Source organism: Aythya ferina (assembly GCF_964211825.1).
Source record: "Aythya ferina genome assembly, chromosome: 9".
NCBI classification, from domain to species: domain Eukaryota; kingdom Metazoa; phylum Chordata; class Aves; order Anseriformes; family Anatidae; genus Aythya; species Aythya ferina.
Window position 1 is genome coordinate 11,431,046 of NC_140305.1, and position 20,975 is coordinate 11,452,020.

Below are 20,975 nucleotides of genomic sequence, written 5' to 3' on the forward strand. Positions count from 1 at the left end.
GGACAGACTGAAGAGCTCACACTTCGAACACCTTCCAGTCAATAACACAGCTGAAACTGATGCATCTCTGAGGAAGTTTTCAGCTTCAGCAAAGTTATGCATTTTGTCAAGACAACATTGAGGGAAAGGCTTATGCACCACCTTTAACCTTTTTTCTTCACAAACTATTTGGAAACCAGCATAAGCTGAAAGCACATACTTTGACAGAAGCTTGTGGGACATTTCTCAGGCTCTAACACCAGGCTGTTGCACCACGGATCTGCCTGCTCTTGGCTGACAAAGCTGGGTGCTCCCCATTTCTTTAATGAATCCATTCATGTCGGCCACTTCAGAATGGATTTAAGAACACAACCTTTGGCTCCCAGTTCAGAAAATCCTGGTCATTATATTGTTTCTATTTCCTGATCCCATGTCTCTCAAGTCACAAAAGCCTTTCAAAGTTGGCTGCATAAACATTTACAATGGAAAAACTTATGCAAATGCATGTTAGTTGACATTTTTTTACAGCACCTTCCCTTTCTACAGTCCTCATCACCACTCTGTAAAATAATCGTCTTTGTGTGTGTTTGTACATACTGGCTACTAATCCAAGCAGTTGTGCTGAAGAGACTCAATGGAAGCAGCAATCTATTCCAGTAAAATGGCCCCTGAGTGGCACCTTGGGTCCTCCCGTGCTAGCATTGCCCCTCCTTCCCACTGCTTTCCCCGGCTGTTTATCTGCAGTCACCCTTCTTTCTTCGCTCCCTCCAGAAAGAACAAACTCTTCTCTTCCCCACGTCATTACAAACACCTTAACAAACAGGTACAGAGGCTCTCTGCACTCTGTGAACACCCCCATTGCCCAGCCACTGATCTCTCACAACCCAACACCTACGCTGTGGGGCAGCTGCCCAGCCCCATGCTTCTCTGCAGCAGATGAATCTTCCCCAGCAGCCTGTGCTGTCACCAGAAGCCTGACCTCAGAGACAAGCAGTTAGACCAGAGTTATAAAAAGCAGCACCACCTTCACAACTGCAAGAAGCACACTTTCAGAAAGAAACTACACTGAGAAACCTGCTTGCAATTTCATGGGGAGTAGGGGAGAAATTATTTTTTATTAATCTGTTGCATGATGGCAGCAACAAGGATCTGACAGGCAGAACAGGGTCCCACTGAGGCTTTCTTGGTCTCTCCTAAGCAGAGAGAGACAGTCTTATCTCTATGTAATGCAAAGCAAAGTGCCTCAGACTTGACCTGCTGACTCAGTCTCCTCTTGCCCCTGCACTCCTGCCCCTAGGTATAATCCTTGCCCTCACAAACCCAGGGCAGGAGATCCTGCTCTCCGGTCCAGAGCCCCGACCCAGAATGCAGGGGTCAGGGCTGCCAGCACTTCCCTCCTCTCCCTTATTTTCCACACGATAATATTTACTCCGTGAACCACATTAGTGGGGCAGGTGGACTACCACTGTGCCGGGGGTATCACAAACAGTTCCAGGAACTATTTCAAGCCTTTTACTGAATTGGACACAGCACCGTACAGGTTGGTGAGTCAAACACACCAGAGCAAGAACGTGCCTCGGAGGGTACCAAGCTCGGTATTCAAGTTGTTACACATACAGAAAAACCTGACCCAAGCTACTAAGGGGCTCTGAGAGGTCAAGAGCACAGCGTGCAGCAACTCAGAGCACAGCAATTGTATCTGATTATTCTCCCCTATCGAATCGGGGGGAAGAGTAATATGAACAGTACAACAGTAAAAGAACACGGGTTTGTTCAGCCTCGTCTTGCTCCCTGTCCATCCTATCCTGTCCTATCCTATGGCCCAGAACCAGCCATGCTCTGATGTGGGCTGCACCTTCCTAGTGAGTACAGAGGCTGTTTGCTTCTGCCAGAGGGGCTGAAGGGGATAACACCCTGCACAAGCAGGGACAAAAGTGTCCGCGTGAAGCGCGAGGTCGAAAGCCGTACTTACAGCACGCAGAGTGCATACGCTGAAGCAATTGACTCACTGGCCCGCACAAGGAAGCTGCCATCCTTGCCTACTTTGGAGAGCAGGTCTTCAGCTCTGGAGCGAGTGATATTGCCGTGGTACCAGCACTGATCCATTGCTGCAGCTGGAGGAAACCTGAATGCCAATACAGGAGCTGCCAGAGCTGCCTCTGTGTCTGTGCGTAACGATCAGGCAGCTTCAGCTCAGCAGCTTCCTGTTTCAATAGTACAGAGAGGGAAAGGAAACTCAGCCGCGGACAACTTCCTCAACTTAAACAGCTCAGAGAGTGAGCGTGACATGTTCCTGCAGCCCCTGCTCTCTCCTCATGCTGCAGCTGAAGTGACGAGCAAGCCCACGTTCCCCGACTTTCCCTTCCCCTTCACGTCCTAATATTCTGTATCAAAAAGTCCCAGCTGGGGATCCCTTCTGCCCTCCCACTGACTCAGTCCTGCAGGCTTTGGTGGCCTGCCTTCCCATTTCTGATCTCTTGCCAGATCCTCTGGGTTTCCATCTTTTTCCTGTCTGTCAGTCCTACCCACTACAGGTCTCCATGGGGAACAAATAAATCCTAGACTGACTGAAAACAAACTGCATTTGGATCCCTTCGCACTGACCGCCCCATTCCTGCATTGTCTAGTCCTCACATCTAGGTTGGTGTCAGGAGGGGACTTGAAATAACCACAAAACATATATATATATATATTTTTTTTTTTTTAAATAATTATCCCTGTATGTTTCCGTGCACAGAAGCAGGCTTAAAGGCTGATTTGTTCTGGGAATTAGTGACCAAAGCTCCCTGTCAGCTACTGTGAGATGGATTCAAAGGTCTTTCCTACTCTAAATCCCCAAAGATGGGATGGAGCAAAGTAATTTTTGGCAACCCGCGTCAGACAGGGGGAACTGGGGCTTTCACTTCCCTTTTCTTTGGCTGTACATCTGCCCCTTGTCTGGGCTCTGCATGGCATGCTCAGCACTGCATCTCCAAGGCAGAGCAACAAGGGCACACTTGCAGCAGGAGCAGTGCTTGCACGGCAACTTTGGTTGCCTCTCCTGTACCTCCAGCTACTCTGCCTTTGCAGTCAGTGCTTCTGCACATTCACATCTGAGCTGTAATCAGAAGTAGCTCTGCTGGGACCCCGCGTGGAGAGGGAGTCCCCAGGCAAGGCACAGGCACTGCTAACCCTGTGCGACCCTCGACTGCCAGAGCCAGGAGTGGCTCCGGATCACGCAGGACGTACCAGAGTGCTGCCCCCTTCCACAGCACGGACGGCAAGGCAGGAGACAGCTGCCTAGACCAAACGGGGAGAGACCAGAACTGGTGGGTATCGGAAGGGAGACTGAGCCAGTACAGGCCAGCATCCATCCCTGTCTGCCTTCCTGGCACTGTCAGTTATCCACACAGTTACTCTGCAGTGTCCAGCTTAATCTCAGTTTTTGGGATTAAACTGTGGGCAACAGCAAGTCAGAACTGTGCAACCCTGCTAAATGGGCAGAACTGCAACGTGCAGGGCTTCCTGTCCACGCTGAGCAAGCACTGTCTACAGACCAAAATTAGCTTAGCTGGACCTGCCCTTCGTCTTCACCCAGACCCAGCTGGAGCTTTAGGAGCCAGTCTACCATGGATTCAGGTATGTAAACAGAGTCAGATGCTGAATAGTAAGAAGTGGCTCTGCATGGACAATAACTGTGAGCTCCTGTAAGCTACAGAGTGGCTGAAAACACTGCTCTCCCTACTGAGGTGTCTGCATATCGCAAAGGGACTCTGCACCTCCTCTGACAGTCCTGCCTGGCCACTAGTGTGCTGCTGGCCTCACCCATACCAGCTCTTTGGGATGTCTGAGACAGCAGCCTCTCTGGAGCACGGCTGCAGCAGGAAGTAGAACGGTTCTGAATGTCAAACCACTGCTGGGCCTCACAGTGCTTTCCACGCCATGGACCTGTATGACCACACACAGTGGACAGAGCTGCTGCGCTGGATGAGTATTCCTGGAATGAAACTGCATTTGCAGAGGTTCTGACCTACTGCAAGTTAACAAAGAAGTACAAGCCCTGGCCAGACAGCTGAAAGACTGGTTAGCTGGACAGTTAACACCTCATTTCTATCCATCTTTCCACTGACTTCAGCTGTTAGGGAGCTGCTGCTGCTTCCTTCAGATGTGTACACTCCTGTCCAGCCACATACAACTTCTCAATTTGGAGACATGAATAAGGGGATGGGATCCAAATGCATGCGATGACTGTGGCCATAAAAAGTGCAGGTTGGTTTCTGCATGTATTTCTTGGTCCTAAAGAAAAGCACAGTACAACTCCAGACGCTCAAAAGGTGAATCCTAAGCCCCTAGCATAAACCTCTCTCTGTTCCCTAAAGGCTCATCTGCAGCACTGCCTGAAGAGGAAATGGCGTCTGACGTACTTCTCACGGCACTTACATCTGATCTCTGCAGCGCTGGAGAAAGACTGATCCTTGTGTGGTCAGTGCACGTGTGCGCATTGTGAGCTACCTGCAGCCTGACTCCCAAAGGACAGCAATAACTTCTTGTCCCCCGCAGTCAAGAGGCTGTTCTGCAGCAGATACTTACACCATTCATTTTCTTTCCATGCGTGCCAGTGTTGGAGAAGGCTTGTGAGCAGATCTGAGAAAGAAGAGATTAGAGAAGAGGAGAGGAGCTACAGAGTTTGCCATGGAGGGGGACTGCTGGGATCAGACTGCAGCAGTTACACGTCAGGAGATACAGGGCCCATAGGGATACTACAGGGGTAGCCAGCACAGCACTAGGTTTCCACAAGAAATGGGATGTGCTTCAGATAGTCTATACTGTCATCCCAAGTTGGGACAAAGTATCATGGAAGAGCTCCCCATATAAAACAAAAGAATAACGGGTACCAGGCAGACAAATGCAACCCAGACTCAATAGGAGCTATTAGATAACCACAGCAGCAGCATCTCACTTAAACTTACTTGATAGAGTGAGGCCACAGACAAAGAACTTGGACACATTTTGATGTTGGATAATCAGAAGCTACAGTCTACGGACAAAGCAAATGCTATTTCTCCCATGTTAGGGTGTTATTCCAAGCTCTGTCTCTCAGACAGTACAATAAATGCTTTATCTGAACTGGGTTTGCTACTGATCCACTTATTGGATCAGCTGGCTGCAAACTCAGCGCCCTGTCCATGGCCAGTGGGTAAATACTGCCTGTAGCATCATTCAAATTGCACAGTGGGCACCCAAAACAGGCTATTTGGCCATAGAACTGCATTTACACTCTGGCCTACATCTAAAGGCCACATGAGCAATACCCACAAAATACTGGTTTGCTCAGGCGCTGTGCCCTTTGAGGCTGTGACCCAGCACATTACTGACCTGCTGCTTGAGGAAGACTCAGCGAATTACAGGTGTATTTGTGAAGGCCATGAGATCTCTTCGCTCCCTTTGAGCTTGCAGCCTTCAGGTACCCTGAAACAAACCTAGATGAGTGAGAAAAATCAGAAGCCCTTCTTGCAATTTCCCTGAAAGCTTTAAGCAATAAAAAGCAAGGGTGTGTGTATGGGGGTAGGGAGGTGAACACTGAGCAAGCAGAGACTCAAAGACCTGAGCAGTGACAGTACAAAGGATCCTACATGACCTGCTACAGCTCCCCAAAGGGGGTGCATGCTGAAAACACTCTGAAAAGCAGGTATTTTTCTTCAACAATAGAGCAAACAAACATATTTTCCTTGGAGCCGTTCTACACACAGAGAATACAGCACGCAGAAAACAAGCACAGACTCGTTGGTAAAGAATTTTTTCAGAGGCATGGGTAAAGCTTTTCTGACTCCTTGTGCCCTTATGTGTTGTCCTTTGTCCCTCCTCATTCCTGCTCACTCCTCTTGTCTACTCCAAGTCTAAACTTCACATGACAGCCTGAGAAGAGCCTGTCTCTCACCAAAACTGGGGGCTGATTATTTCCAAAACCTGCTGAAAAATGTTTACTCTGAAAAGACTTCCAGCTTGAGCACTCACAGGCTGCTCTGGGCTTGGTCAGGTCCTCCTCCTCTGGCATTTAGGCCTATGCAATTTTCTGGAAGTGAGGCAATGTTATTTGTTTAACACACTGCCCCATATGCCAGTAATACTCCATAATAATAACAGCCATGCTTGTGAGGCATTGGGCTGTCAGAGATAAGAGCAGTTGGATCAGAGCTAAGCACATGTGTTAGACAGACCAGCAAGTATTTCCCCTCGTGACTATAAATTGGAGCTCCCTCTGCAGACGTGTCCTGATCCTGCAGTTGTGATATGGGCAAAATGCAATTTCTGCCACTTGCCCTGTCCCCAGACATGGGGCTGGGGGCTCCTGCACGGTTCCCGCTCTCCCTGCCCATGGAAAAGGAACAGCTGGAGCACACGAGGCTGTGGTTTTCTTGCACGTGAGAAACTGCAGCTACTTAGTGCAGTATCAGCAAAAGGGCAAATAAAGCAAGAACATGGGAAGTAAGGAGAAGGTGAACTTAGACAGAAGTCCCTGAGTAGCCTGGGAACTCAACACAGCAACCCCAAATCCAGTACAGAAGTGGGAAATAATAAGGGCTGGGAATATTTCAAGATGATGGCATCCCATGGCCTTTCTGAAATCGTAAGACAGCAAGTCCTGAGGTAGAGCTGCTAGCAAGTACGACACTGACTGCAAGAAGTACACCTAATCAGGGCCCAAACAGCTTTCTGAAAATAACAGTGGATACAGGCAGTAAGGCAGTGTCATTTCCAGTACTTCCCCCACAATTTACTAAATACAGCTCAGCACAACACTGCTGCCCTCTAATCTAAGGCAGGCCCTGAGCCATCAGCAGGCACATCCCTAGGCAAGACTGTTGGAGGCCTTAAGGCGAGAGACCCCATGCAAAAGTCATGCTTGCTTTGAGCATGTGATGTTTAAGATAACAGCCAATGGGAAAACTGAGGTGGGAGAACAGGCAAGGGAAAACAAAACCAAAATATGTTTAGTTTTAGTATGTTTAATAGACTTTGTAATCTACAAATGGTACAAGCCAATGGCAAACAAATGGTGCACAAAATACAAAAACCTTTTTGCTGAAAGATGAGAAGTGACAGTGAAAAGAAGTACCAGCAAAGGTGGTTTTTAGATGGATCCCGCTGAAAAGGCTCAAGACTCAGCACTCAGATGGGAAGGCTTGCTTCAGAGTGAACATTACAAATATTATCTCTTCACATTGCTGTTGAGTCCCATATTCAAAAAGGCAAGAGAACAAGGGTGAGCCATCTGGCCCAACCCCCATGTACTGCAGATCTGAATAAGCACATAAGCCCTTGAAGAGGATGCTTGGTTTTGACCACTGTTCTGGGTTTAAAGGGCTTTTATTGAGGTAAATTCCTAAATCTCTTCGACCCTTTGGGTCTGTAGGATGAGTGTAGAGCAACCAACTATCTTGGCACCTGGCATCACGGGGAGGTGGGAAGGCAGTAACACTTCCATGACATCCAAAGGGAGGCTCTACAAGCATTTCAACCCGTTGGCCTCCCTCAAAGTCCACCCCGTGGTTGTAGCTGACGGCCTGGATTCTCGCTCCCGTGCTGCTCCTTGCGTTGCAGTAGAGCACCCTCCTGCCACAGGTGTGTACCTCAGCTACCTGGCACTCCACTGCGCTCTCCTTCCCCACAAAGTTCCCCATCTCCCATGTCGTCCCATGGTCAGAGCTGATGAAGCAGAAGGCGTGAGGGGTGGGGTGCTGCTCAGGGTCAAGGATACGATAGGCATAGGCAGGAATCACAAGGCTCCGGGCCTCGTTGAGCAGCTGTAATCCGTGGCCTGGCCCCACTGCAAAAGTGGCCCAGTTATTGTACTCGGAGCTAATGGTACCCTCGGTGATATCCTGGGCAGTGCTCCAGGTGCGTCCTTGGTCCATGCTAGTGATGTAGCAGAGACGCACCAGGTTGATCTTCGTGCTGAGCTGGTGCTGCTCAGAGATCTTTCCTGGGACGGCTATGAAGAACAGGATCAGTTTCCCTGAGACCTCATCATAAACAGGACAGGGATTCATAGAGCGGTGATCTTTCAGCTGCGCACTGTCAATGGTCTCCATGCTACTCCACTGCCAGGGCCGTGTGAAGGGAGACAAGAATGAAACACACTGTTACAGATAAATCCAGGTTGCAGTGCAAGTATGCCCAGATAAAAGTTACAGAAGAGTTTGAGAACAGCACAGGATGAGCAAGTTTGCAGATAGAGCAAGAAACAGGCAGCCAACATACCGGCACCACCAAATGTAAATTAAAATAAAGTTTATTTGGATGATGCAGTGCTCATGCGCTTCATTGAACAGGTGGGTTATGTCCTGTTTAAATTACAGCTCACTGAGGAGCTGATAACTCCATATCTCCATGCAGCTGGTGTCTGACTACACTGTTAAAAAAAACTACACTAACTGAATTTTAAGGAATTCTCACAAGCATTTATATATACATATGACACAGGCATATAAAATGTGGTTAAAATGTGCTTGTAGACCCTGCACTCTGTCAGTGCTTCTCAGGAAATCATGTAAATAACTGAATCCTTTTGAAGTATACTGCATGCTGACAAACCCATTTGCATTAAGACTTCTGCTTCTCCATTTTGATCTGTGGCAGCCTTCAGTGAGACACCTTGCTGGAGCTGATCATATGGCGTTACACACCCTGGTGCGGAAATTCAGACCGAGTTGTCCAACATCACACAGAAAATAGGTTGCAGAACAAGCATGCCAATCCTCCAAGCCCCACCTTTCTTTACATGAATAGCATATAATACAACCACATTTCAAACACCAACACGGCAATTAGAAAATTATTCCTACATAGAGTTATTGGTTTGGTAAAAGAAGCAGTGTTTTCCAATAAGATTATACTAATTAGCTTTTCTACCCTGACTTGCTGATTACACTTTTTGCTTATGTCTTATCTTTGTCTATTCAACCAGTATTAACTTTTGGGGGGGAATATTTAATATTTCCATTTTAAGAAACCCTAGCATGTGAACACAAATTACTGAGCTTATGACCAACTGAGCCCTACTTAACTGAATTACAGGGGTTACACAAGGTGTTACCTGAATGGTACAACACTGCAGGTGCACTCAGAGGCTGCTTCTGCTAGGCAGACTCCAGCTCTTAAGAGTCTATAATCTAAGACAGTCACCAGTGAAGGATTGGAATAGAAAAATTACTTCCCCCCCCCCCAAAGACGACATTAATGTTAATGCATTTGCAAATGCAAGAAATGATTATAAATAGAGTATCCACCACCCCCAGTCACCCAGCAAGATAACTGTTAGTAATAACTGGTAGATTAATAAGGTAGCCAATTCACTGGCACAGACAAACCAGACGACACTCTTTTGCGTGGGGAGACTAGCTGTTCTCAATTGTTTTTTAAACCAGGAATTAGTTCTAAAAAGATGAATTAAAAAAATAGTCACTGATTGCTAATTCACTCCTCCCCATCCCTGTGATACTCCTCATTTCTGCCTCTTTTCCACATCTTTACTATTGCAACAGGACTTTTGCCCATGCCCCATTCTGCTTCTGCAGAGATGGGTCAGAGTCATCCCCAGAAAATGTACTGTACCCGCTCCACTTTAGTCCCTCAACAACTGCCCAGTCATGGGGTTGAATCCCAGCAGTCATAAAGACACATGCATTACCGAAAGGTGGGCTTGTCTCTTACAGCTGGGAGAAGTAAAAGTGGTTTAGCTACAGTGGAGAAAGCAGACCCATTCAACTCATTTGGGACAGGGCAGCAATATGGCTGGACAGTCTCTCCATTTCCTCCCCACTCTGGTACCTGAACATGGTGCGTGGATGGGTCATACATGCCTCTGCGCATCGCTATCAGCTTGGCATGTTCATCTACCACATCGTTTCGTTCTTCAGCAAATGCCAGGATGATGCTGAAACGCGGCAGGTAGAGCAGGGCTGGAATTCGGTAGCTCCATGTACCGTTCCGGAACAACGTCTCTTGCTTCAGGACAGGAAACGAAGCCATCACACTAGGTAAAGAAGACAAAACGCACTGCATTTTAACCCACACTTAGCCTACCAAAGCTTGACAGGAGCAGATTCCACTGCTTTCTGCCCTCCCTGCTCAGTGGGACCCAACATGCACTTAAATACAACTTCTCCTGCTTTCACTTTCGTCTTTTTCTTGTGCTCCTCTAAACAGAATCCACGTGTTGCATTGTAGTTGGCCACACAGACCAGACCTACCCCAGAAACAGACTGGTTAATCTTCCTGGGGTTAAGTACACTAAATACAGTTAATTAAAAATCTGTCTGTAGTTTGTTTTTTCTTTTTAATGAAATTCAGAAGCTGGGATTTTTGGGGGGTTGCTTTGAAATTCAGAAGATTGTTGATAATCAAACATTGTAGTATTTTGCCTCAGAAGAACATTACTATTTTTGCTGATGGTGTTTCCAATCCCCAAAACAAAACTTATGCTTTGCCAAATATGAACTTTGAACCCCATAATGACAACACAGTGAGGCAATCCATGGCCACAGCCATGCCCCTATTTGACGATGGTAAGCACTGAGCATGAAGAAAAGAAAAAGAGAACATCCTCCCTCATAAGATGAAAGAACAGTCCAAAAGGTGTCTAAATGGTGAAACTGGAAGGTGTCAACCAACTGGATCTAAGACATCTGAGCGTACCATGAGAGGCCCAAGGCAGGAGAATTAGACTTACATACTGGGTTCTGCAGGTTTCTCATTGGAAGGGGAAAGGCCACTGCTTGCCTGAAGCAGACATGAGGTCTTACAGGGCCATGAACATGTTCCTAAGGGCCTCAAAGAACTTGAAAATAAAGTCATCAGCAATATGGAGCTGGTAACACATCAGGTGGGACACTTGTCATCTGTACAGTGACTTAAAACCAACATTAGGGAAGAAAGCAATCATGAGGGGACACTAGGGAAGCTGCCTCTATGGACCTGGTCTGTGCCATGTCTGCATATTGTCTCTCTTCCTCCCCTTGGATCCACTCATCTGTCTGCCCTGTTGCACCAAGCCTCTCCTGATAACTGATTTACCCTGGCAAAAACCCACTGGCTCAGGGGAATTACATCTGAGCGGAGTGGAGGGGAAAGAGGGAAGAAAAAAAAAAAAGAAAAAGAAAAAGGACCTCTGACACAATGCAGCAGAAACTGAAGGCCTGAATATCCTCAGCTCAGCAGAGATGTTGGGGGGATGGGGAATAAAATAAAAACAAAATTCAGAAAAAAAAATCAGGCCTTAGATCTCTGACGCATTGAGTGGGTAGGATGGCAAGGATAAGATGACAATACACTATGAGTAAGAAATTCAAATGCCTCCTACCTCAGCTGAGGCAAGACTTGCAATGCTGTCTTGAGCGTTGAGGATTCTCCACGATTTAGATAAATAGGAAGGTGCTATAGTGGCTATTGGCTGTGTATCAGATCCTCATGTTTTTGAAGGCTGTCTTGATAATTCAGGACCAGATGGAGACAAACTGAAGGTTGCTTAAGCAGCTGCAGAAAGCACATATCTACCTGGAGATCAATTTTTGCTCTTCCATCTTAGAAGAAAAAAGAATTAGCTAGCCTAGCACAGACTTGATTAACAAATTTCTTTTACAGTTCAGATTACTGAGTTCAGACAATGCAGATAAGCAGTTTGTTCTCAGCCAGGACCATCACATTATGCTCTATCCAGATCCACAGCTAGGCAGCGAGCATTCAATTTACTCCTTGCTTTCACCTTCCAGATGCTATGAATACACATGAATTTCTTAAGCTTACAGCACTGATCAGAGGGTCCTAACTGCACTCTTTTAGCTAAAGCCAGCTGTACAGACCCTAGCCAGCCCCAGCACCATTGCTGCTCAGATGCAAAGCCACAGGGGAGAGAAGTCCATCTCCAAGGGGTAGCTGCTCCCTCCTCACTGCCACTTCCAGTGCAGCAGCCTCTGAAAAGGCAGCAGAGCAGCCTCTGTACAGAAACATTACCACAGGTTTGATCTCAGCTCTCCATGCAATGCCATGAAGAAAATAGGAAGACTGTCCTAGAACAAATAACTGTGTTGTGCGCTACAGAGCAGCATGGATCTGGCTATTTATACAGGCTGCAGCCGTGGCTGTTCTCATGGTTCCTGAAACAGAAGCTCACCAGAGTACTTCCAGACTATTTAAAGGGAGATTATTTAAAGGGATATTAGTCAGCCTGTCTACTGCAGCACAGGTTCCCTAAGATTCCTGCTCATGGTGCCATCCCGATACTGAAATCCTTCTTGAGGGAACGGCAAGGGAGTGTGGGGGAGAAAAGAAAGAAAAAAAAAAAAAAAAGAAAAGAAAAAAAAAGAGAAAGATTTGGGCCACCCCTTGAACCCCTGAGGTAGAGCTGAAAGACCAGTGCCACGGAGGCTGTGCTGCAGCATGGCAGTGGGAGCAGAACAGCCCACTGCAGCCTAGCCCCTCCTGTATAATCCTGTCCCCTACAGGCATCTCTCCCCATGCTCTTGGCCCCTCTGCAGGATGCTCAGTGTGCACGCCACAATGCTCTTCTGTTCCCCTCTTCTGTTCCTCTTGGTGCTAAATGGGGAGTGAGGGAAGGTGGGATGTTCGAGGGCTGGGAACAGCTGCTGGACACAGCGCCCACTACAGCTGAGGAAAATTCTGGGACCAAGTGGCATCTGTTCAGACTAGACAGGGACGTGTGTGTATACCCCACACACAGTGTGCATATTATGCCTGTATGCACACACACACTGTATCCACCTGCAGAGAAACTCTTCCATCCTCTTTCAGACACACTTAAAAGTCAGTATTCAACTTCTTCTATCTTCTTTTGCGGTGGATCCTCAAGCAGAGACTGAGTCACAGCAGCTTGAGTTTCACACAAAATAAAAAATGCAGAATCTTTAAAAAGCTTAAAGCTCTTAATATTTATTTAATAATAATAATAATAATAAAAAAAGGCTGCTTTAGTTATTCTCCAGCCAGTTGAAAAGAACTGATTTTTCTCTTGACCTCTACACATTTTCAAAGGTAAAAACACTGGCTACACTATCCTAAATAAGAGAGAAGTAAAATTAGCAAATCATCAACAGAACAGCAAATCTTGAACAGAACAGCCACATGAGGAGTGTTCAAAAGCTCACACTGCAGCGCCGCAAGAATTCAAATCTGACACGCCAGCCTCTCCAGGATTAGATTGCCAAGGAATGCATGTGTCCCCGATGCTATCCTATTCCTACTGAAATAACACTGGCTGGCCTGCAAGGAAGAAGAAAGTGGTAGCATTGCAGCCAGCATTGATATAAGGACACTGTCAAGACAAAGTTTGTAGACCACAGCAGTGTCTTTTGACAGACCAAGAGCTATATCTGGAAGGGGAAAAGAAAACCACACCAACCTTCTAGGAACAGATGCCTGAACTACAAGCAGGAGACTGGAGAGCTGCACACAACTTGCAAGTAATTGCTCAGACTTGTATCAATTTGATTACCTTGGGAGAAAAGTTAGCTGTACTTTTGTGAGGTAAATGGGCATGGAAGGAGAAGTGGAGTTGACACAGTAATTTATTTCCTAAGAGGTCGCTGATAACCTCTTTGCGGATGACAGAGAAACTAATGGGGAGAAGGCAAATTTGTCATGCAGCCATTAAACCAGTATTGCCTCCTGTTTTTTGGTATCTACTGGAGTTCTGAATTTACTTCCCAGGCTTACCCTTGAGAAACATTCTGTTCAGGGATTATTGCCATTTACTTGCAATTCCTCTCCAGTGCACTGGGGAAGTTGCTGCCCTGAGATCCAGTACCCTGCTTCCAAGCAGAACTGTGCAGAGAGAAAGAAAAGCATGGTGGAAGAAGGAGGAAGCTGGAAGAAGGAACCCAAGCTGCAGTAAGGGATAGGTTCTGGCAAGCACCAAGATCAGGTATTTGTTCCTTCCACTTCTCTCCTTCAAGGCAGCTTACATGGTTTGCTGTTTAGTTTGTTTTGCTTGTTTTTTGTTGTTTTGTTCTTTTTAAATACAGAAGAGAGTAATTCCTTCCATGCTTATTTATTTTAACCCTCTCCAAGAAGAGTGACTAAAAAGGATAACATTTCCACTGACCTCAGCTACTACAAAAAACTGTCGTTAACAAGTTCAGATCCACGATGAAAAGGCAGTAGGTCTTTAAAAACAAAGCAGCAGAAATAAGGTAATAAACTGAACTCTATCTCCTGATCCCCATCAGGGTGCCCTGCTGCTCTGTGCAGGAGTCAGTTTGTTCCTGGAGGAATGTAGATAGATCCCAACCAACCAACCAAACCTAACCAGGGAGGTTTGGGGAAAAGGGGGCAAGGAACACAAACAAAAGAACCTGAGAAAGTCAAGTTCAAAAGCCAACTAAAATTCTGCTTTTCAGTACAAGCACAGGAATCTGTCCTTCTCTGCTCAACATCAGAGCTGGGCTTGCAGCGTGTTCCAAGCTTATAGAAGTCAGCTGAGCACTATTATGAAATATATATATATATATATATATATATATATACACACACACAGTGTTTCATTTAAAAAAAGATGACGCTTCCATTAGAATACTGCACAGAAAGGGGCCAGGAGAAGCCATGTTCCAGTTGTACAGGGCTAAGAAATAGGAGATCCAGTTTGCTTCTAAAATGCTTGCTACACAGCGTATTTCTATGTGCAAGCCTTCCCTCCTAGCTAAACAGAGTGCCTGTACCTATTTCTGCTGAAAGCCAGCGCCAGAGAGCTATTCCAGCCTTCTCAAGCCCCTAGAGCACATCCTACACTAAATCTAGAGCATGGGATTCCTTAACAAGCCGGGCAGCACCAATAAATAAACCAGCCTCAGTGCAAGGTCAGAAAGTAGAGCTATCAGTGACACCTGTCAAGCAATAAACTTTAAACACATGACTGTTTAAAACATTCAAAATTCAAAACTGAAAAGGCACAAAGCTGGAATTACTTTAATCCAGCTGCCAGCTGGATTAAACTTTTTAACTACACTAGAAGCAAAGTTTTTCTTGTGGTAAAGACTTCATACCACACCTACAAGGGGATTTTCAGCCTCCTCAGTCATTGCTTTCCTAAACAATGGGTCAAGTTCTGCTTTCAAAACGTTGTGGTTCAGCCTGGCAGAAGCTCCTGTGCTTTAAGACACAGGTTTTCTGAGCAGTACAGAGGAATTACATGAAACAGCATTATTTTTCATAGCATATGATTGGTGGAGGACTACATAGACCGTACTCCAACCTGAACCAAAAAAAAACGTAGTATTTAGCTTTTTAGCTCCCAGCAATACCCACTGATATGGAGAGGAAAAAAATAAAAATAAAAAATGAAATACCTCTTTCACTCTGTGCCTCCTGGAAGTCACGTCAAAAGTAAAGGAAAAAAGCACTCTTATTGGATACGATAAAAGGGAGGTTCACCACACTCCTACCAACTAGTCTCCAACCTGCAAAATTATTTATATTGGCAGCGATGTCAGCTGTCTCGGATCCCCCAGGAAGAGCTAGCAGCTGGCATGTATACACAAGCCGATATTTAAATGGCAAACCTGTTTTGCATACAAGGGGAGGATCCATCTGAGCTGGACAAATGCGAGGGAAAGATTTTTAAATGACTGTAGTAATTAAATGACTTATTTCTATCTGCATGGATTGACAGGACTACGGAATAGCTGTTGTTGGTAATGGTCACACAGTCCACTCCTGCCTGTCCTTTCCTGCTCTTCTTGTCCCCTTGTGCTGAGGAGGGGAAAGTTCCTCCAGTCCCAGCACGCTGCCTCCTAGCACTTCCTCTCAGAGTGCTCTGGAGCTCCATGAAAGTTTGCCACAAGACCCCAGAAAATGGTTATAACCAGGGAGCGAGGGTGCTGTGACAAGCTGACACATCCCTCTGCTGGCTCTACCCACCTGGCATCCATCAGCGTGCAGTTTCTGGATGAAGGGATGGGATGGACTGACACAGGGGCACCCAGGCAGCAGTACAGGAGCATGCTACTGCATACGGATGCAGCTCCCAGCAGCCAAACTTCACACCAGCAGCTGCAGTCAATGAATCAATAGGCACAGTCAAGCAGAAGAAAGGAGGGGCGAGTATGAGCGTAGGGTCCCAACACGTGGTGGGAAGCTGAGGGAGAAGAGGACAGCACCATCCCTTCTCCCAGGTGCGGCCTGCCGAGCTTAAGGGCAGCACCTGCAGCTGCTACTGCTGGGAGTAGCCAAGTAAATTGACTTCGTGACTACCTTGTGCTACTGATGTAATGTGGTGCTGCTGCTGTCAGAGACAGCCTTGCCTCACCTTTCCCATTCCTGGCTGTTTCTCTTCCTTTTTGTTTTCTCTGCTGTGTTTCCATTGCTGCCATTAACACTTCTTGGCTCTGAGATTATTGGGAAAATAATAATAATAACCCTGCAAATAGATCTTGCTAGTAAAGAAAAAGGAGGAAGCAAAGTCTACCCACTTGACAGCAGTTGTGGTTTTGATCTGTGCAAGCCAAATAGAGAGTTGCTAAGGTGTTGATTTACGACCAAGCAATTTAATTAAATGCTTCTGTATTACCATCTTCCCTCTCTCTTAAGCAACCCTGCATCCCTTCTTGTGCCAGCACTGATGCTCATCTTACCTTGGCAAGCCATCAGAGGATGACAGTCTGACAGAAAACTAATCCAGAAGAAAAAAAAAAAAAAAAGAAAAAAAAAGAAAAAAGTGAACAGCTTTCTGCTGGGTCACTGTCCTGGACTACGTCAGCAGGAGTCAGACAAGCAGCAGGGGAGGGAGGAGGAGTACGAAGCTGTTGACAGGAGGCATAGATTCACCTCTCTGGCAGCTGGCCATTAGATCAAATTAGCTGTATTGTAAAACCACACCCCATATTTATGAACCTTGCCTTAACTGGGCAAGTAAAGTATTGCCTTAACAGAGACACAAAAGAAGCCTGAGGGCATTTGTATCTTGCTGTTATATCTGGAATCACACAATAGTCAATGCAAGGAAAAACCCCTCCAGACAATGGCATTGATATCCACGAGATGTTAACTTCTACCAGTGAGTCCTGGAGAAAATCCAGAGTCAAGCTAAGCAGAAACAATTAAGAAAGGAAGAAAGACACCAAAGACACTGCTAAGACACTGCCTGCCAGAGTGAGACATGAATGATTGCTTTGTGGATTTCTTCACCTTTTCTCTGCTCCCTGGCTAACAGCAGTGTTGCTCAGGTGGTGCTCTGAGTCACGCACAGCTTCTGCAGCCAGCCAGACCATGAATGCTTGTTTGTTTCACAGAACTCACTTTGCCTGGCCGCAGCTTAAAACTGGCTGTCCATCTCTCCTCAGGGTGGGAAGTCCCGAGCGTGGCTCATAGTGAGTGTTGTGGTGCCAGTGGTTCCCTGCTCTACGCTGGCAGCACGTGCGTGGCAGGGTGGCTGTGCCCTTGCCACCTCCTGTCACCCAGCTCCCTGTCCCCGCATGTCCTTACCCTCCCTCCCAAAGCAAGAGCCCCATCTCCCCTGGCAGAAACAGCCAGTCAGGGTACCCGCTCCCCAGGGCAGGTAGCAGATGTGGCTGTTCAGAGGGTAACAGCCTGGAAAGGCTAAAAACCACTCCCCAGGCAAAAAATGCAAGCTTAGTCCTGTTGTGAGATGAATCCCAGTGCCCATGCAGGGCAACCACACAGCCAGCAGGTGGGCACCCCGTGCTTGCAGACAGCATCCAGGCCCCCAGCGCTGTTCTCAGACCCCAGCCCGCACTGCAGCCCTCTGCAAAAAGGCCACCTTCATTCCTGACAGCAGTGTTTTCACCAAACAGCATATTGTGTGCTGTAACTATTTTATAAAACCATTCCTTGCTGACTACAAAACATGGATTTCTCTGTGTAGATGTGCTGGGTTTGATCCCCCTGCTTCCTGCTGGGGTAAATCAAAACCAGTGGCACAATGAAGTTTAAAATGAGTATAGGTCTAGGGAGAATCAAACTCGTCACTTCTATTATTCCCAACTTACTTCATTGCCATTACATCTGATTGTTGTAATGAAAATGTTTTAAAAAAGGTTAAAAAATGCAAATGGGGTGTGTGGGTGCATTAATAAGAGGATATAAAAATAATGCAGAAGATAATGTAATGAGAGAATACTGAACAATGGAGCATTTGCATTTGGACAACCAAGCTCAATTTCAGGTGCCACCTCGCAGGAAAGATATAGCAATAGCTGCAAAGGAAGGCTAAGAATTCATATTTCATATGCTAGTACTGCTGAGCATATGTGAAAACAAATAAATAAGAAAACAAGAGATGCTACATGTAATGAGAGTGACACCTAGTCCATCAAAAACTATCAGTGTGTATTTCCCTTGCAAAATATTTAAACCTGAATCCATTGGTTTGTTAAACTACTAGAAAGGCAAGCCTGGCACAGGTAATTCAGTATTTATGGCTAAGCTACAGAGTGTAGCAGCTGTCATCAGTCAGCTAAAGTTAAAATCAAGATGTCTTATATGGAGCTAGGCCATATGAGAGAGCAATTACACAGCTTTGCAAATTTTTAGTTGAAATCCTATGGGCTGCCCTCCAGACATTAGGGAGTATGGTATCGTTTGTGCAGAATGTAAGTCCTATGGACCTGATGACTGAATGACACTCTGTGCTGTCAGGAAAAACAAATCAAAATAAAACAAGAAAAGGTCAAATTAATAATAACAAATGTAACTCACACAAGTGCTAATAGCAGAAATCTTTGGAAAAGAGGATTCTTTGGACAAGGGAACATCTGCCTGTTTTGTTCTGTGCTTTTTTTCAATTCCACCTCATTACAGAAATGAGCCGTTGTGCACATTCAAAGCCACTGCCTCGCTATCCTTATCAGTTGTGAGAGCAACAGGTATGAGGAGCAGGTACTCTTTGGGTTTGTATCATTTTACTCTCCAGTGACTCCTGTTATGTTACCTTTGATTTCTATCAAGAGTAAGCAAAGGATTGTGCTCTCAGTGTTTACTTTCCCAGTAAATAATAGCCTAGCTCTTAAAAATGATTTCTGCTCCTCATGGAGAGACTTGGGTGAAAAAAAGCTCTACTCTCTCTACCCAAAGGGCAACACCATCACTCTAAAATGGGCCGGTATGCCTTCTGGCACTAAACGGTGAATTCTGCATTTGTCACAGTGCAGCCTTTGTCCCCTGTGGAAGACACTGCCCCATGAACAGCCTAGCCTACCTGTGATACACATTACACCGTTTTTTCACCCCACCCATTCTATTTGGAATGGAAAAAGTAGATATATTATTTTTGTAATAAGATGAAGATCCATGAAAAGCAAAAAGAGAGGTGCTAAGATTCACATATAGAAAGGAGGCTGTAGAAACATGATTTATTTAGTCCTCAAAATAGCAAAGTTGATAAGGAGTTGCTCCAGGAGAACTGGAGGAACTTAATGATTGAAAAATGCAATAAAACTGGAATCCCTTGCCTCATGTACCCTGCCAGCTCTGGGGACACTCAGATAAACAAGTCTGAAGCACAAGGCTAGCAAGTTTCACCCTGAAGTTTCACTCTTGTGATAGGGGAACCCAAATTCCAGAACATCCCTCATGCCTGTGGCCCACTAGCTCACAGAGCAGGAGTGCGCAGGTCTGACAGTGACCTTGATTAATCATTACAGGATTCATTGCTGACAGCTCTCTGTGCCCAGGTCAGGCCTTCAGCTGGTATAAAGGGATAGTGACACTGGTGACCATGAGGCTATGATGACTGACCGCAGATGGAGCAGAGCTTTACTGAATATGCATTTGGATTTCTACAGAGTAGATTGGGCGTGGGAAAAATACAACCTATTTTAAAAGGACTGGGGTAATTCTATGACCAATTAAAGCATTTGGAGATGAGGCAGTTGGTAAGTTTAGTGACCTTCAAAAAGAAAAAAGTCATGGGAAAGACTAGCATCAACTTCAGCAGGCACTATGGTGCTTTGTGTCAGTCATTCATTCTACAGGCTTAGTTATCCAAGGATGAAGGAAAATGTTTTACCCAAGTATAACACTGCATAGGTGTGCAGGTTTATCTGTATTCCTTTGAGGCATCGGGCCCTAAGCTGTTCACAGAAGGATATTCAGACAGTAGAAAGCAAGCCCACCTGAAAGAGCAGCAAACATAAGCACAACCTGAACACAAAATCAAAGTATTTCATGGGAGAAAATTATAATGCTTTTGGATGAACAGATACAAAAAGCCTTAAAATTAAACCAGGCTGGCTCTGCTATATTCATCCCAATGCCCAGGTATGTGAACATGCATGAAAATAAAAAAAAGGCAACCTAAAAATAGTCGTAAACATTGAGGCCTTTGCATCTCATATGCCCTTAAATAATGTAAAGCAAGAGCAGTAGCTCAGCCAGTGGGCCTGAAAAGTGTAAGCAAATACCATTTACTGTTTCCACTTATTTGAGTTTGCAGATTTGGACCAAGGTTTCACCCAGCTGTTAAAGATTTATATGAGAGGTTTAACAAAGCCCTGTCATTAAACCTTTGGCACAAGTGGTGCAAAGGACATTCAGAGGGTGTTTGTACTAACCTAGATAAAGGGAAAGCTGTTCCTTTAAATTGTGTTTGCTGTGACTCTGGAAACTGAGCAAACAAAGTCTGAGGGAAACTTTACTTTCAAGCAGAACTGACAGAAGGTACAAGGACTGAAGGACAGCGATCTTCAGTAGGACACACCTGATCAGGATTCAGAACTGAATTGCAAATTTCTAACAGTTTGTGGGAGTTTAGTCCAGATTTGTTGGACGGACCTAATCCTGATGGCAAATGAGGCACCGGTTCAGCCCCTGACAGTCAGGTGAGTAAAATCCTATTCTGGGGGATGCTGGAAGAGGAACAGTCTGAGGAAGAAACCTCAGACAAACCTCAAACAAAGGCACAAATACAGTGCCTGAAAAAGAACCAGCTTTGCTCTACCAGCAAAGTCACCCTGAAGGGGTCCTGGGCAACCCAGACAGGGCACAGCCAG

The 20,975-nt window shown here is 45.8% G+C and overlaps 3 protein-coding genes across 9 annotated transcripts in view; 1 reads left to right on the plus strand and 2 right to left on the minus strand.

Moving 5' to 3' along the window:
* The window catches only part of INPP5D (inositol polyphosphate-5-phosphatase D), a 52,895-nt gene extending 50,469 nt beyond the window's left edge, over positions 1–2,426 (minus strand). For all 3 annotated transcript variants that reach the window (XM_084528691.1, XM_084528690.1, XM_084528689.1), the window contains exon 1: positions 1,952–2,426. In XM_084528691.1, the coding sequence (XP_084384817.1) occupies positions 1,952–2,085 (134 nt within the window). In that variant the 5' untranslated portion in view covers positions 2,086–2,426. The remainder of the gene's footprint in view (positions 1–1,951) is intronic.
* Positions 2,427–6,949: 4,523 nt separating this feature from the next.
* On the minus strand, positions 6,950–16,283 carry NEU2 (neuraminidase 2). 4 transcript variants are annotated; one of them, XM_084529315.1, is made up of 4 exons: positions 15,531–15,804; positions 15,318–15,428; positions 9,790–9,994; positions 6,950–8,060 (listed from the first exon to the last, which is right to left on the minus strand). In XM_084529315.1, the coding sequence occupies exons 3-4, from the start codon at positions 9,988–9,990 to the stop codon at positions 7,122–7,124; spliced, it is 1,140 nt and encodes a 379-aa protein (XP_084385441.1). In that variant the 5' UTR covers positions 9,991–9,994; positions 15,318–15,428; positions 15,531–15,804; the 3' UTR covers positions 6,950–7,121. The 4 variants fall into 4 exon arrangements, with proteins under 4 accessions (XP_084385441.1, XP_084385439.1, XP_084385440.1 ...); XM_084529313.1 differs by lacking the exons at positions 15,318–15,428; positions 15,531–15,804 and adding an exon at positions 15,889–16,283; XM_084529314.1 differs by having other exon boundaries at positions 15,318–15,804.
* Positions 16,284–20,572: 4,289 nt separating this feature from the next.
* NGEF (neuronal guanine nucleotide exchange factor) overlaps positions 20,573–20,975 on the plus strand; it is a 48,145-nt gene continuing 47,742 nt past the window's right edge. For both annotated transcript variants that reach the window (XM_084529310.1, XM_084529311.1), the window contains exon 1: positions 20,573–20,804. The gene's annotated coding sequence lies outside the window, so the exon portion shown is untranslated. The remainder of the gene's footprint in view (positions 20,805–20,975) is intronic.

Coding starts and splice junctions, on each gene's coding strand:
- NEU2 (XM_084529313.1), bottom strand. CDS start 15,971: ATGCTCCTGTACTGCTGCCTGGGTGCCCCTGTGTCAGTCCATCCCATC. Junction 9,995..15,888: donor TGCACGCTGATGGATGCCAG/GTGGGTAGAGCC, acceptor TTCTTTACCTAG/TGTGATGGCTTCGTTTCCTG. Junction 8,061..9,789: donor CATCCACGCACCATGTTCAG/GTACCAGAGTGG, acceptor CGGCCCTGGCAG/TGGAGTAGCATGGAGACCAT.